The sequence below is a fragment of the Ahaetulla prasina genome, chromosome 3 (assembly GCF_028640845.1).
Source record: "Ahaetulla prasina isolate Xishuangbanna chromosome 3, ASM2864084v1, whole genome shotgun sequence".
NCBI classification, from domain to species: Eukaryota; Metazoa; Chordata; class Lepidosauria; order Squamata; family Colubridae; genus Ahaetulla; species Ahaetulla prasina.
In genome coordinates, this window is record NC_080541.1 from 120,451,549 (window position 1) to 120,465,961 (window position 14,413).

The 14,413-nt window shown below is 40.2% G+C and overlaps 1 protein-coding gene across 4 annotated transcripts in view; it reads right to left on the reverse strand.

Annotated features, from left to right (window-relative positions):
• Nucleotides 1-14,413, reverse strand: part of ATF6 (activating transcription factor 6) — a 101,663-nt gene that overhangs the window by 29,495 nt on the left and 57,755 nt on the right. For all 4 annotated transcript variants that reach the window (XM_058174551.1, XM_058174550.1, XM_058174552.1 and 1 more), the window contains one exon: nucleotides 9,780-9,864. In XM_058174551.1, the coding sequence (XP_058030534.1) occupies nucleotides 9,780-9,864 (85 nt within the window). The remainder of the gene's footprint in view (nucleotides 1-9,779; nucleotides 9,865-14,413) is intronic.

Genomic DNA, 14,413 nt, shown 5'->3' on the forward strand with positions numbered 1-14,413 from the left:
TGGCTAAACTTGACTGCTTTGATTAAAGAAAAAAACACAATTATTTTTGATACTTGGAAATCATTTCTGGTGGAAAAATGATTTGATTTTTGGTTTTACTGATTGGATAGGTTTTTTGTTATAGAAATGGCTATTATGTAAAAATTAGAAGTTGAGGTTTGATGTTATAATCTTATTCTACTGCATCCCTTTTTCCTACACTTTTTCCTTCCTTATTTTTCATACTATTGTCTTTTGTATTTTTGTATTTTATATTATAAACTAATAAAATAAATAAATAAAAATCCTTTCCAGTACAAAGTTTAGTTATCTGGCTTATTTTACAATCCAATATTCTTATTCTTATTTAGTCATGTTTTGTTCATTGGAAGTAAGGTGCCTTGGTCACCTTACCTGTATAATGGAATCACTAGGCAAGTACTGTGGTTGAAAATATTTTGCCACCGGGCATATAAAATACATTTTATTTGAGCAACAGAAATAACTTCTCAAAGCTATTTATTTTTTATAAGAATTTGCCTGTAGATAAGTTATGTATATTTTTTTAAGCAAAGTTAGTTATTTTGGTTGCAGTTTAATAAAAGAAAAGCCATTTTTATAGGTGCACAGATTTCTAAGAGTTTAGAAGGGCTATTACAAGCAGCCCTCAATTTATAACCATTGGTTTAGTGCAGGGGTGTCCAAACTTGGTCCCTTTAAGACTTGTGGACTTCAACTCCCAGAGTTCCTCAGCCAGCTTTGCTGGCTGAGGGACTCTGGGAGTTGAAGTCCACAAGTCTTAAAGGGACCAAGTTTGGACACCCCTGGTTTAGTGACTATTCGAAGTTAAAACAGCACTGAAAAAAATATTTATGACCGATCCTTGGACTTATGATCATCATACTGTCCCCATAATCGTATATTACAAATAGGTGCTTGGCAATCAGCAGGTATTTACAATGGTCCTGCGGTCACGTGATAGCCATTTGCAACCTTCTGACAAGCAAAGCCTATGGGAGGAGCCCATCCCCTTAACAACCGCTTCATTCGCTTCATGACCATGGTGATTTGCTTAATATCCCCCCCCCCAAAAAAAAGATTGTACAATTGGGCACAACTCACTTAATGACCGCATCGCTTACCAATGGAAGTTCCAGTCCCAGTTGTGGTTGTAAATTGAAGACTACCTGTATTTCATCTTGAATAGTTTAAAAGCTTCAGGTTTCAGTTTGATTCTCTTTCCAAAAAATGTTAATCTGCAGATGTCATTTTTTTCAACCTAAGCAAGGTTTTAAAATCATAAAACTTTTTACAGACCAAGAAATGATGACAGCAGATGTTTAAGTTACTCTGGGAAATGCGGCAGACAGGAAGATTAATTGCACATGGGAAACTCATATCAAATTAATGTGCATTAATGACAACTTTGTCTATGAAGGTGTCAGAATAATTAATTTATTTTATAAGACAGTTTTAAAAAGATTAAATGCTATTTAAGATAAAAGTACTGTAAACCTAACTGGTAGTTATTAAATGTTAAATTTTATTTAAGATAAAAGTACTGTAAACCTACTGGTAGTTATAAAATTATTTATTTAGAAATTAAATTTCATTTTTTTTTATTCTTGCTTTTCAAGTATGTTATCTGAATCAGTGCAACTGCTCCAAATATAGGTTAAAATATGACTACACTCTAAATCAAACTTGATGCTCTCCATGAATAGTTTTCCAGATATTGAGATTTGGGGGCATGAATCCTTATCTTAACAAGAAGCTATGGACAATGAAAGAAAAGAAAGAGTTTGTGTCCAGAACCATGAAAGATGAACAGCAACCAGACTGATGTTATGTAACTGATACCTAGACTTTTTAAAGAATATTTGGAATTGGATTTTGGAGGTCACTTTCAATATGGCATTCCACAATATAAGTAACATGACCTATAGATAGTCCTATTGGTCATGTGATCAAATTCAGGTACTTGGCAACTGACAGATATTTATGATGGCTGCAGTGTTCTGGAGTCATTAGATCGCCATCTGTGACCTTCCCAGATAGTTTCTAAGAAGCAAAGTCAATGTGGGAAGCCAGATTCACTTAACAACCACATGATTCACTTAACAATCACAGTGATTTGTTTAGCAACCATTGCAAAAGAAGGTATCAAATTGAGTGCCACTCACTTAGCAACTGCCTTGCTTAGAAATTCTAGAATAGAATAGAATAGAATAGAATAGAATAGAATAGAATAGAATAGAATAGAATAGAATAGAATAGAATAGAATAGAATAGAATTTTTTTACTGGCCAAGTGTGATTGGACACACAAGGAATTTGTCTTGGTGCATATGCTCTCAGTGTACATAAAAGAAAAGATCATCAAGAATTCTAAGGTACAACACTTAAAGATAGTCATAGGGTACAAATAAGCAATAAGGAAACAATCAATATCAATATAAATCGTAAGGATACAAGCAACAAAGTTACAGTCATACAGTCATAAGTGGAAGGAGATGGGTGATGGGAACGATGAGAAGATTAATAGTAGTGCAGATTTAGTAATAGTTTGACAGTGTTGAGGGAATTGTTTAGCAGAGTGATGGCGTTCGGGAAGAAACTGTTCTTGAGTCTAGTTGTCCTGGTGTGCAGTGCTCTATAGCGTCATTTTGAGGGTAGGAGTTAAAACAGTTTATGTCCAGGATGCGAGGGATCTGTAAATATTTTCACAGCCCTCTTTTTGACTCGTGCAGTATAAAAGTCCTCAATGGAAGGCAGGTTGGTAGCAATTGTTTTTTCTGCAGTTCTAATTATCCTCTGAAGTCTGTGTCTGTCTTGTTGGGTTGCAGAACCAAACCAGACAGTTATAGAGGTGCAGATGACAGACTCAATAATTCCTCTGTAGAACTGTATCAGCAGCTCCTTGGACAGTTTGAGCTTTCTGAGTTGGCGCAGAAAGAACATTCTTTGTTGTGCATTTTTGATGAAGTTTTTGATGTTAGCTGTCCTTTTTAAATCTTGCGATATGCTAGAACCTAGAAATTTGAAGGTCTCTACTGTTGATACTGTGTTTTCTAGTATTGTAAGAGATGGTAGTATGGAATGGTTTCTCCTAAAGTCTAACACCATTTCAATGGTTTTGAGTGTGTTCGGTTCCAGATTGTTCCGGTCACACCACGGGGCTAGTCATTCAACCTCCCGTCTGTATGCGGATTCATCATTGTCTCGAATGAGACCGAACACTGTTGTGTCATCTGTGAACTTCAGTAATTTAACAGATGGATCGTTACAGATGCAATAATTGGTATACAGAGAGAAAAGAAATGGGGAGAACACACAACCCTGGGGGGCCCTGTGCTAATTGTATAGGTATCTGATGTCACCTGCTGTTTCCTGTTTGTTAGGAAGCTTATGATCCACTTACAAGTGTGTTCAGGTACCTGTAGCTGGTTTAGCTTTAGAAGAGTGTCTGAAATGATAGTATTGAATGCTGAACTAAAGTCTACAAAGAGGACCCTTGAGTAAGTCTTTGAAGATTCAAGATGTTGTGGGATGTAGTGCAGAGCCATATTAACAGCATTATCTGTTGATCTATTTGCTTGGTATGCAAATTGCAAGGGGTCCAACAGCAGATCTGTAATGGTTTTCAAGTGGGACAGCACTAGCCTTTCAAAGGTTTTCAAGACTACAGATGTTAGATCAACTGGTCTGTAGTCATTCAGTTCCTTGATGGTGGGCTTCTTCGGCACTGGGATGATAGTACAGCATTTGAAGCAAGAAGGAACATAGCACATCTCTAGTGATTTATTGAAGATACGGGTGAAGATGGGGGCTAATTGGTCAGCACAGACTTTTAAGCAAGAAGGAGTTATCTTGTCTGAGCCTGGAGCTTTTCCTGTTTTTTGTCTGTGAAATAGGTCTTGCACTTCCTTTTTTGTGATCACTAGGGGGTGAACCCAATGGGATGGGGTCAGTTGTAGGAGGCTTGGCTGTTGTTGGTGTGTCTGAGATGGGGGTTATGGAGATAGGTGGCTGTAGTTTCCTTTCAAACCTGCAGTAAAACAGGTTCAGGTCATCTGCCAGTTGCTGATTTCCTTCAGCCTGGGAAGGAGGTTTGCCATAGCTGGTGATATTTTTAAGAGTTTTCCATATGTTTGCTGGTTCATTTTTTGAGAACTGATTCTTTAGCTTTTCAGAATAGCTTCTTTTTGCTGCTCTGATCTCCCTTGTTAATACATTTCTGGCCTGACTGTACAGCATTTTATCACTTTTTCTGTAGGTTTCCTCTTTGGAATGACGTAGCTGCTTAAGTTTAGCTGTGAACCAAGGTTTGTTGTTACTGTATATTCGCAAGTTCCTGGTCGGTACACAGGTCTTCACAGAAGCTGACATATGATGTTACAGTATCTCTGAGTTCATCCAGGTCTGCAGAGATATCTTCAAAAATATTCAGTGTAATCAAGGCAGGCCTGTAGCTTTAACTTTGCCTCCTCCGTCCAGGTCTTCACTGATTTAATTGTTGGTTTTGTGGTTTTAAGTCTTTGCCTGTAAGCAGATACAAGGTGAATCATGCAATGATCAGAGTGTCCCACAGCTGCTTGTGGTAAGGACCGATAAGCATTTTTTAGTGTTGTGTAGCAAAGGTCTAAATTATTCTTGCCTCTAGTGGGACAATTGACATGCTGAAAGTATTTTGGTAGCTCTTTCCTTAAGTTTGCCTTGTTTAGATCTCTAAAAATAATGGCCAGTGAATGTGGTGTTTGGTTTCAGCCTCCATAATTTGGTCAGCTAGAGTTCATAATGCCTTGTTTACACAGGCTTGTGGTGGGACATAAACAGCAATTAAAAGAAATGAGGAAAATTCATGAGGCGAATAGTATGGTTTGCAGTTGATAATTAATGTTTTCATCACAGAATTTATATATTATAGTTATAGCCTGAGACCAGCTGTTGTTGATATATAAGCATAAGCCTCCTCCCTTCTTTTTACCAGATGTTTCTGCAATTCTGTCTGATTGTTGAATCTGAAACCCTGGGATATGCAGGCTGCTATCATCAATTGATTCATTTAACTAGGTTTCAGAGAGCATAGGGATGTTGAATTGTAAAAGTCAGAATTGTATCTGTTTAAAAGGCGTATTTTGTCCATCTTATTAGCAAGTGAACATATGTTGGTTAGGAAAATTGAAGGCAGAGAAGTTTTATTTCTTCTATTTCTTCATCTGTTTAAAATCCCTGCCCTTTTACATCTCTTTTTTCGCTTCTTCTTTTTGATTTTTTTGGTAATCCATGGCTCCGGTGAAATTGCTTCTTCCCGTGTTAGAATCTCCTCCACGTTTGTAAAGACGGGGGTGGGGGTGAGATCAGAGAAAGCTGCTCCTTAAAGAAACATTGCTTAATTTTTAGCAGATGGTCTCGTGAGTAAGAAATCCGTAGCAAATCGCAGAGAATAATTAAAAATAAAGAAACCATTAGAAAGCATTTCACCGAGGCAGCCTTCGGCGGCGCCATCTTGGAATAGTTGAGGACTATCTGTATTTTACATTTTTAATACAAAGATATTCCTATAATAAGAACCAAGAAGTTATATTTACCAATTAGCAGGATTTCTGAGAAACTTAGGAACATTTCATCGTCTCTGCCATATATTGTTGGTAACACATGATCACTCTCTATGTAGCAAATAGGTAATGTGATTTCATTAATGTATTATAATATTACATCTAAATCATTATTAATAACTCACACAAACCTTAAGTAGAGGCAGTCCCCGGATTAAGAATATATGACTTGTAGACAACTCGTATTTACAAATGGACTGCCTGTTATTGAAAATGGCAGATGGCATTCTCCTCCCTTGAGCCAACAAACTGCTGTAACTGCACTATGTTTCCATGAACTACTGATGCAGAGGAAAGAGAATGCCATCTGCTATTTTTAGTAACAGGCAGCCCATTTGTAAGTGTGACTTCTGACTCTTACATACAAATCTGAGTTAGACAGATGGAGGATTAGAACTCATTCTTAACCCTGGGACTGTCTGTATTAATTAACTGAATTAACTCAAGACAGCTCAGGTCATCAAGTTTCCACTAAAAATGACAGTGATTTAGTTTATTGATATCTTAGAAGAATGCTTTCAATTATCAAGATGTGATTCATTAATACCATACTACTGAAACATAAACTGTATTTTTATGGCACCAGTATTAGTTTTTCTGGACCCATATCTTAGTAATAGCATAATCCTATGACAAAAATAACCTTGTTCTTCAATAACTACCACAACATTCAACAGAAAAAATATTTGAAAGTTTTCAATGCCATTCTGCAGAGACTATCAAAAGGAATAGAAAAAACAATAGTTAAGTCATGTGATAATTACAGAAAGACTTCCAAGTACTTAGAAATCATACTAAAAAAGCTTCCAGACTTGCTTTTGACAATTCTGGACAACATCCAAATAGATTTTTCTGCTCAGATAAAATTCAGAAGAGGTGATTCGGGGAGGTTCACTCATTCCTGATTTAAACAATCTTACTTAGAACTGTAATACCACACCCTAAACAACATTAAAGAACTATTCAGATTTACAGATATTGCTCACACTTGCTGACATATGTTGGACTATATGTATGTTTTCATGCCCAATCTCATTAAACGTCTCTTGAGATTAAATACAATAAATGGGTTTTTTCCTTATAGGATAAATGTTATAAGGAACGTCCTAAATATTTTATAGATTTATGCTGGGTAGGCTATCTATGAATAGATAATTCCCCAGACTGCAAACTACTGACTAGAGCAGAGAGTTATGGTACATGTGTGCATACTTATTTATTAATCGTATTTATATATTTATTAATCGTATTTATATACCGCCCTATCTCCCGAAGGACTCAGGGCGGTTATAATGGATGAAAGAACATGAAGCCTCATAGATGACACCATATGATATATAATCTGCCTCTGGATTTCAAAAATGAAAAAAAAAGGTAGAGAGCTAGTAAGCCATCAAATTTCAGCAAACGGAACCACAATCACATATGGTGATTGCAACGTTTCTCTTTAGTTTGCAAAACATATTTTGTTATCTAATTTTTCCAATAAATATACTTGTTTACTTTAGCAATCAGTGCATCAGAAAGCGAATTTATACCCCTTTTGGATGCATCGTAAGATCCTGGGGGCACACTCACCAGGATCTCTTCATATCTTTGAATGAAGGGGACAGCAAACACATTTCCAATGGAAAGTTGAGAGCTTCCATAGCATTACATGTCTCAAGAACAGATGTACAAATGGCAAGTTATAAGTTACTTGCCTGCAGGTGTGAAAGCCTATGTCTGCTTAGAAATTGCTTCTACTGCACATAATTTGCAAATGAATGCCAAAAACAAATTATGATTTATTTAACAGAGTAAACCCTTGAATAATGAAAGGAAAAGGTGTCCATAAATACAGAATGTTGTTAAATATCAATATACAGACTGCTAAACTGAGAGTTTACTTAGGTATTTCTGTTTCGGCTAATACCGGTATTATCCCCATTTTTCAATGCTATTTATGAAAATATAATAGTTAAAATGCTTCAGCTGTAGTTTTAGTTTTTTTCTTTGCACAAGAACTTTAATCCGAAAATACTTTTCATCTGCTTTACTGAATAAAAAAATAATATGGTATACAAGGATAAATCAAAACATATTAAAATAGAAAACGAGCAATATCAATAAAAATTATAAGAAATCAAAGTTATACTACTATTTAAAAACACTTTAAATGCACCCAAATTTTCCCTACTGTTGAGTGTGTGCATGCATGCATATATGAGCCTCTCAATGAAATAGAAAGGATTGATTTTCCAACTTTTCTCTTCCTTTGCTTGTTTTTATAAGCATTCCATCATGTGATTCCTCATACCAGTATCTTGAAGTGACCTAATCTAGAAAAAGAATTGATTTAAATAAATGCATAAAGTGATTTTTATTCTTGAGACTTTCCCTGGACCCAGCTATAGAAATAGCATTTAGACTTATAAACCACCCCATAGTGCTTTACAGCAGGGGTCCCCATCACAGCCTGGTGCCGAGCTGTGGCCCAGTGGGAATGGATGAGACGTAAAGCTGCATTTGTGGAAGTGATGCGCACACAAAACCATCCCCTCTCCCCACTGCCAACCACCACCACTGGCGCTGGTCCACAGAGCTGGAAAGGTTGGGGACTGCTGCTTTACAGCACTCCCTGGCCAGTTTACAATGTTAGCATATTGCCCCCAATCATCTGGGTTCTCGTTTTACCAACCTTGGAAGGTGGAAGGCTGAATCAACGTCAAGCCATGTCATGATGGATGAGGGCAGTTTGCCCGCAATACACCAGGGCTTAGCTATACTGGCTATCTATTGCACAGTTCCTACCTATTTCTGAGAAGTTGGCATTACTACAGCAAAAAAAAATATTTTGGATCATTTTCAGTTAGGTTTCATCTGTATGACATCTAAAACAGGAGCAGCCACTCACTGTGGTAGATAATCTCAGCCAGGATCTGGATGGTGGAAGAGCACTCATCACGGTCCTCCCTGACCTCTTGGTTGCTCTTGATACTATCAACCACAGAATCTTTCTGTGGTTGATTTAGAGCAAAACAAAAGAGTAAAATTAGATTATTTGCTCTGCTCTTACCTAAGTGGGCAATTCCAATCCATGTAAGCGGGGAAGGAGAAGTCAGCTACTATAGGATTAAATCCTCTTCTCCTATGTATCTGTATGAGGCCATTGAAAAACTCATCAATCAGTTTGGGTAAGGCACCATCAATATGCTGGTTGTTCATTGTCACCCTTGGACTGAACTGGATATATCATGGCTTTGAGAGTTTTAAGAGAGAAATTAAGCTTGAACTCAAACCAGATGAAGCTGTATTTGTCCATAAGCCATTTTGCTGGTCCAAATGTTACTTTACATGGAATGGCACTCCCTCAGAAATATCTGGTCTATAACTAGAGTGTTCTTATTGAATGATGCTACTGCTGCAAGGAGTGGTTAAGAAGACTTCCCCTAGCTTTGGCTGGTGCAACCTCTACCTGAAGTGGAAGGTCCTACAATAGTGACTCATGGAAATATCATGATTATATTAGTGCAGTATATTTTATATGGGGCTGTAACTTCAAGGTTACCCAGAAGCTGCAACTGTTGCCAAACACATCTGCCTGGGCAGTGGTGAGTGGGAGCAACTATTGCTATGGGGCCTATAGTGTACTGGGGGCACTGAACTAGCTTTCTATAGGTTTCTATATAAATTTAAAGTGCAAGTTTGTATTTTTATGGCCACAAATATCTTGGCTCCTAGGTTCTTATAGAACACATGAAATGCAGCTTTCCTGACCTGGCTTTGTATAGCAGTCTGCCATCGGAAGTCAAATTAGCAGAAATCCTCATTTCTTTTTTGGAAAGCTGCCAGAATGGAGTCATTCTGCAGTCTCTTTGAGAACTCACATTGTCCATTGCTAGATTGATGCTGCTGGTATGTGTTATGATTATTGTTTCTTTACTTTTACTTCTGCTATAATCAGCAGAACTATTTTTATCTGTTTTAATATCCCTTATGAATGTAAACTGGCATGAATTATATGATTTTGGTGATGTAGAAACAAAATAAATAAAATTCAAAAATTACTACTTGAACCACAGTTCACCAGAAGAGACTGAACTTAAACAGATATAATTCCAAATTGTCCATGAAATATTCATATAATTTGACTGTAATGAAACAGTAGCTTTTCTGATAATTCGTTAACTTCCATACTCACCACTGATGTTTATTGCTGGTAACACTATTGACATCTTTGGTCGCCTGGTCTTATTGTGCGTGGTAGCAGGTAACAACAGATGATCCTAAAAAATATGTTACAGATATTAAGTTGTACTGGTGACTTTTAAAATGTGAAAAAATTATGTAGAATAAAATGAAAATTAAAACCAATACAAGTCCCTATCTAAAGAACTTTTGACACACTGCTGTATTTCCGTATAGATTCCAGGTACATGTATTTTCGGGAGCTAGCATTAAAAATAAACCCCACACCAATTCAGCATATAAATTGCATTTGAGATAAGAATTCAAACTATATAATGAGGGGGTGAAATTTGAATTGGGTTTAATTATGTACCTGACTAATATCTTGTTCAAAAAATGATTTGTATGTGGTTTGTTTTCAAAAAATAAAAAATAAAAAAAGAATTCAAACTTGCGTAGCTGCTTCCATAAAAATATCATAGCTGAATACAGCCATCAGGAAAGACTGAACTAGCTTATTTCTACCTCCTTTGGATTATATTTTTTAATTATAGTATTAGTGAAGTATTCTTGTATTTTTAAAACAAACCCTAATATTCAGAGTGTCACATTCCCATCTGGATTACAAAACAAAACTCTTGCCAATAATAGTTCACAATCTGAATGTCCACCATTCAGATTGTCCATTTTATCCACCAAATCTTCACCCATCATTACTATTCATGATTCTATTGTTTTTTAATTGAAACAATAGCTTTATCATGGTTTCTGGCTTTCATGTTGATGTGAGAAATTAGCATTTAATTTTTAACTATCTCTCGCTTTTTAATTACCGTATATACTCGAGTATAAGCCGATCCGAATATAAGCCGAGGCACCTAATTTTACCACAAAAACTGGGAAAAACTATTGACTCGAGTATAAGCCGAGGGTGGGAAATGAGGCAGCTACTGGTCAATGTAAAAAATAAAGATAGAGCCAAGTAAAATAACATGAATATTTATTTGAACGAAAAACAATAAAAGTGCAAAAGGGGGAAGGAGGATTCCCAGCTTTAGAAAATTTAGAACTACGCCGCCTTTGGTATGACCTGAGCATAGCTCATAAAATTATCTGCTACAATGTACTTCCTATCAATGACTACTTCAGCTTCAACCACAACAATACGAGAACACAATAGATTCAAACTTAAAGTGAACCTCTCCAATCTAGATTGCAGAAAATGTGACTTCAGTAACAGAGTTGTTAATGCCTGGAATGTGCTACCTGACTCTGGTCTCTTCCCAAAATCCCCAAAGCCTTAACCAAAGACTATCTAGTATTGACCTCACCCCATTCCTAAGAGGTCTGTAAGGCGTGCATAAGAGCACCAGCGTGCCTACCGTCCCTGTCCTAATGTTCCCTTTAGTTGTATTCCTTTTATGTATTCAATTCATGCTTATATTTATATAATTATTTAATATGTATTTGACAAAATAAAATGAATGAATGAATGAATAGAATAGAATAGAATAGAATTTTTATTGGCTAAGTGTGATTGGACACACAAGGAATGAATGAATGAATGAATGAGTGAGTGAGTTACTTCAACAACATTGTCTCACAGAAATTGACAATACAACTGCAAGCATGAAAATGAGTCCTCCTTTAGCTTCCAAGGGACCAGGGTGCCTCTGAAGGTCAGTGCTCTAAGCACTAAGAACCCAGCACAAATCTAAGCCTGTATGCACACCAATAGTGAAAATACCCTGCACAGTGTCTCTTGGCAGAGAAGGTTAATTTTCATAGACGTTGGGGTGGCTCTTTTTTTTTGGCAGGGCAATAAGGATCTCTAATATCATTAAACCCAAGTGTGAGGAAAAAGACAGCAGCTAAAATGTTAAGGCCAGTTGTGTGACCTTCTCCAATACAGTTGGCCTGGCTGTTTGCCAAAACTTAAAACACCCTCCCATCCCCCCCTCCCTGCTAAAGCTTCTTTCTTAAAACAATTGTGGTCTTTGCCTTCATGTCGCTCAACCTTTCACCTGCCAGGTTCCTAGCCTTCACCCTTGACCCACTGCTGTGTTTGCTTAGCATTGTGCCAATCGACTTTAGAAGTCTGTGTGTGTGTGTGTGTGTGTGAGAGAGAGAGAGAGAGAGAGGAGGGAGGAGGAGTGCAAAAGGGGAAGGAGGATTCCCAGCTTTAGAAAATTTAGAACTCGCCGCCTTTGGTATGACCTGAGCATAGCTCATAAAATTATCTGCTACAATGTACTTCCTATCAATGACTACTTCAGCTTCAACCACAACAATACGAGAACACAATAGATTCAAACTTAAAGTGAACCTCTCCAATCTAGATTGCAGAAAATGTGACTTCAGTAACAGAGTTGTTAATGCCTGGAATGTGCTACCTGACTCTGCTCTCTTCCCAAAATCCCCAAAGCCTTAACCAAAGACTATCTAGTATTGACCTCACCCCATTCCTAAGAGGTCTGTAAGGCGTGCATAAGAGCACCAGCGTGCCTACCGTCCCTGTCCTAATGTTCCCTTTAGTTGTATTCCTTTTATGTATTCAATTCATGCTTATATTTATATAATTATTTAATATGTATTTGACAAAATAAAATGAATGAATGAATGAATAGAATAGAATAGAATAGAATTTTTATTGGCTAAGTGTGATTGGACACACAAGGAATGAATGAATGAATGAATGAGTGAGTGAGTTACTTCAACAACATTGTCTCACAGAAATTGACAATACAACTGCAAGCATGAAAATGAGTCCTCCTTTAGCTTCCAAGGGACCAGGGTGCCTCTGAAGGTCAGTGCTCTAAGCACTAAGAACCCAGCACAAATCTAAGCCTGTATGCACACCAATAGTGAAAATACCCTGCACAGTGTCTCTTGGCAGAGAAGGTTAATTTTCATAGACGTTGGGGTGGCTCTTTTTTTTTGGCAGGGCAATAAGGATCTCTAATATCATTAAACCCAAGTGTGAGGAAAAAGACAGCAGCTAAAATGTTAAGGCCAGTTGTGTGACCTTCTCCAATACAGTTGGCCTGGCTGTTTGCCAAAACTTAAAACACCCTCCCATCCCCCCCTCCCTGCTAAAGCTTCTTTCTTAAAACAATTGTGGTCTTTGCCTTTCATGTCGCTCAACCTTTCACCTGCCAGGTTCCTAGCCCTTCACCCTTGACCCACTGCTGTGTTTGCTTAGCATTGTGCCAATCGACTTTAGAAGTCTGTGTGTGTGTGTGTGTGAGAGAGAGAGAGAGAGAGGAGGGAGGAGGAGTGCAAAGGGAAGGAGGATTCCCAGCTCTAAACAAAGGAAATCCCGGAATGCCAGCCGAAGGCAGTGCTCGCGTTCCTCCTCCCTTGCTCAAAAGCCCCAATAACCTTCACCAGCAAGGCAGACCCCCACGGGAAGGAAGGGGACGGGCTGACTCACCGAGCATCTGGCTGAAGAGCAGCTGCTCCAGGTCGCCCAGCACGGTGAAGCACGGAGGGAGAAGAAAGAATGAAAGAAGGGGAGGAACGGCCCCTCCTTTCTCTCTCTCTCTCTCTCTTCCAACGGGAAAACGCTCTTTCGCTTGCGGGGGAGAGGAGGGAGGGAGGGAGGTTGGCTTGCTTATTCAACCCTTCCCGGCTAGCCATCCAGCCCTTCCCAGGAGAAGGCGAGGAGTTTTGGGCGGCGACCTTTTGCTAGAAAGCGGAGCTGCTGCCCCAACACCACCAGTTGGGGCGGGAGCCGGGTGAGCTGCAGTAACTCCCGCCAGGCTATGCATTGGCGCGGGAAGCCCTGGCGGTGCAGTCCTTCTCGGATGAGGAGGAGGTTTCCCGACGCGAACTCGCCGCGAGAGCCACCCAAAGGCCAGAAGAAAAGGTCATTCCATCGGAGTAATGGGCGAAGGCTCCTTCCTCTCCGCCTTACCCATGCTGTGCGAGCCCGGCTGGGCTGCAACCCTGCCGCCGCCGCTCCTTCCTCAGCCTCCCGGGCTCGCGCTCTAGCAGCCGCCAAGCTCAGGCCGGACTCGCAGCTCCCCATCAGCACTGCACGGCGCGATTCGGGCAGGAGGAGTCGGTCTCGCTCCGTGGCCGTGGCGGCGGCGGCGGCGGCGGCGAGGCGGAGGCGGCGGCGGAGGCGCCACCGCCACAGAGCGAGCCCGACCTCCTGCCTGAATCGCGCCGTGCGAGTGCTGATGGGGAGCTGCCTTACCCATGCTGTGCGAGCCCGGCTGGGCTGCAACCCCGCCGCCGCCGCTCCTTCCTCAGCCTCCGGGCTCGCGCTCTAGCAGCCGCCAAGCTCAGGCGGACTCGGCAGCTCCCCATCAGCACTCGCACGGCGCGATTCGGGCAGGAGGAGTCGGTCTCGCTCCGTGGCGTGGCGGCGGCGGCGGCGGCGGAGGCGGCGGCGGCGGCGGGCGCCACCGCCACAGAGCGAGCCCGACTCCTCCTGCCCGAATCGCGCGTGCGAGTGCTGATGGGAGCTGCCTTACCCATGCTGTGCGAGCCCGGCTGGGCTGCAACCTGCCGCCGCCGCTCCTTCCTCAGCCTCCGGGCTCGCGCCCTAGCAGCCGCCAAGCCCAGGCGGGACGCGGCAGCCCCCCATCAGCACCCGCACGGCGCGATTCGGGCAGGAGGAGTCGGTCTCGCTCCGTGGCC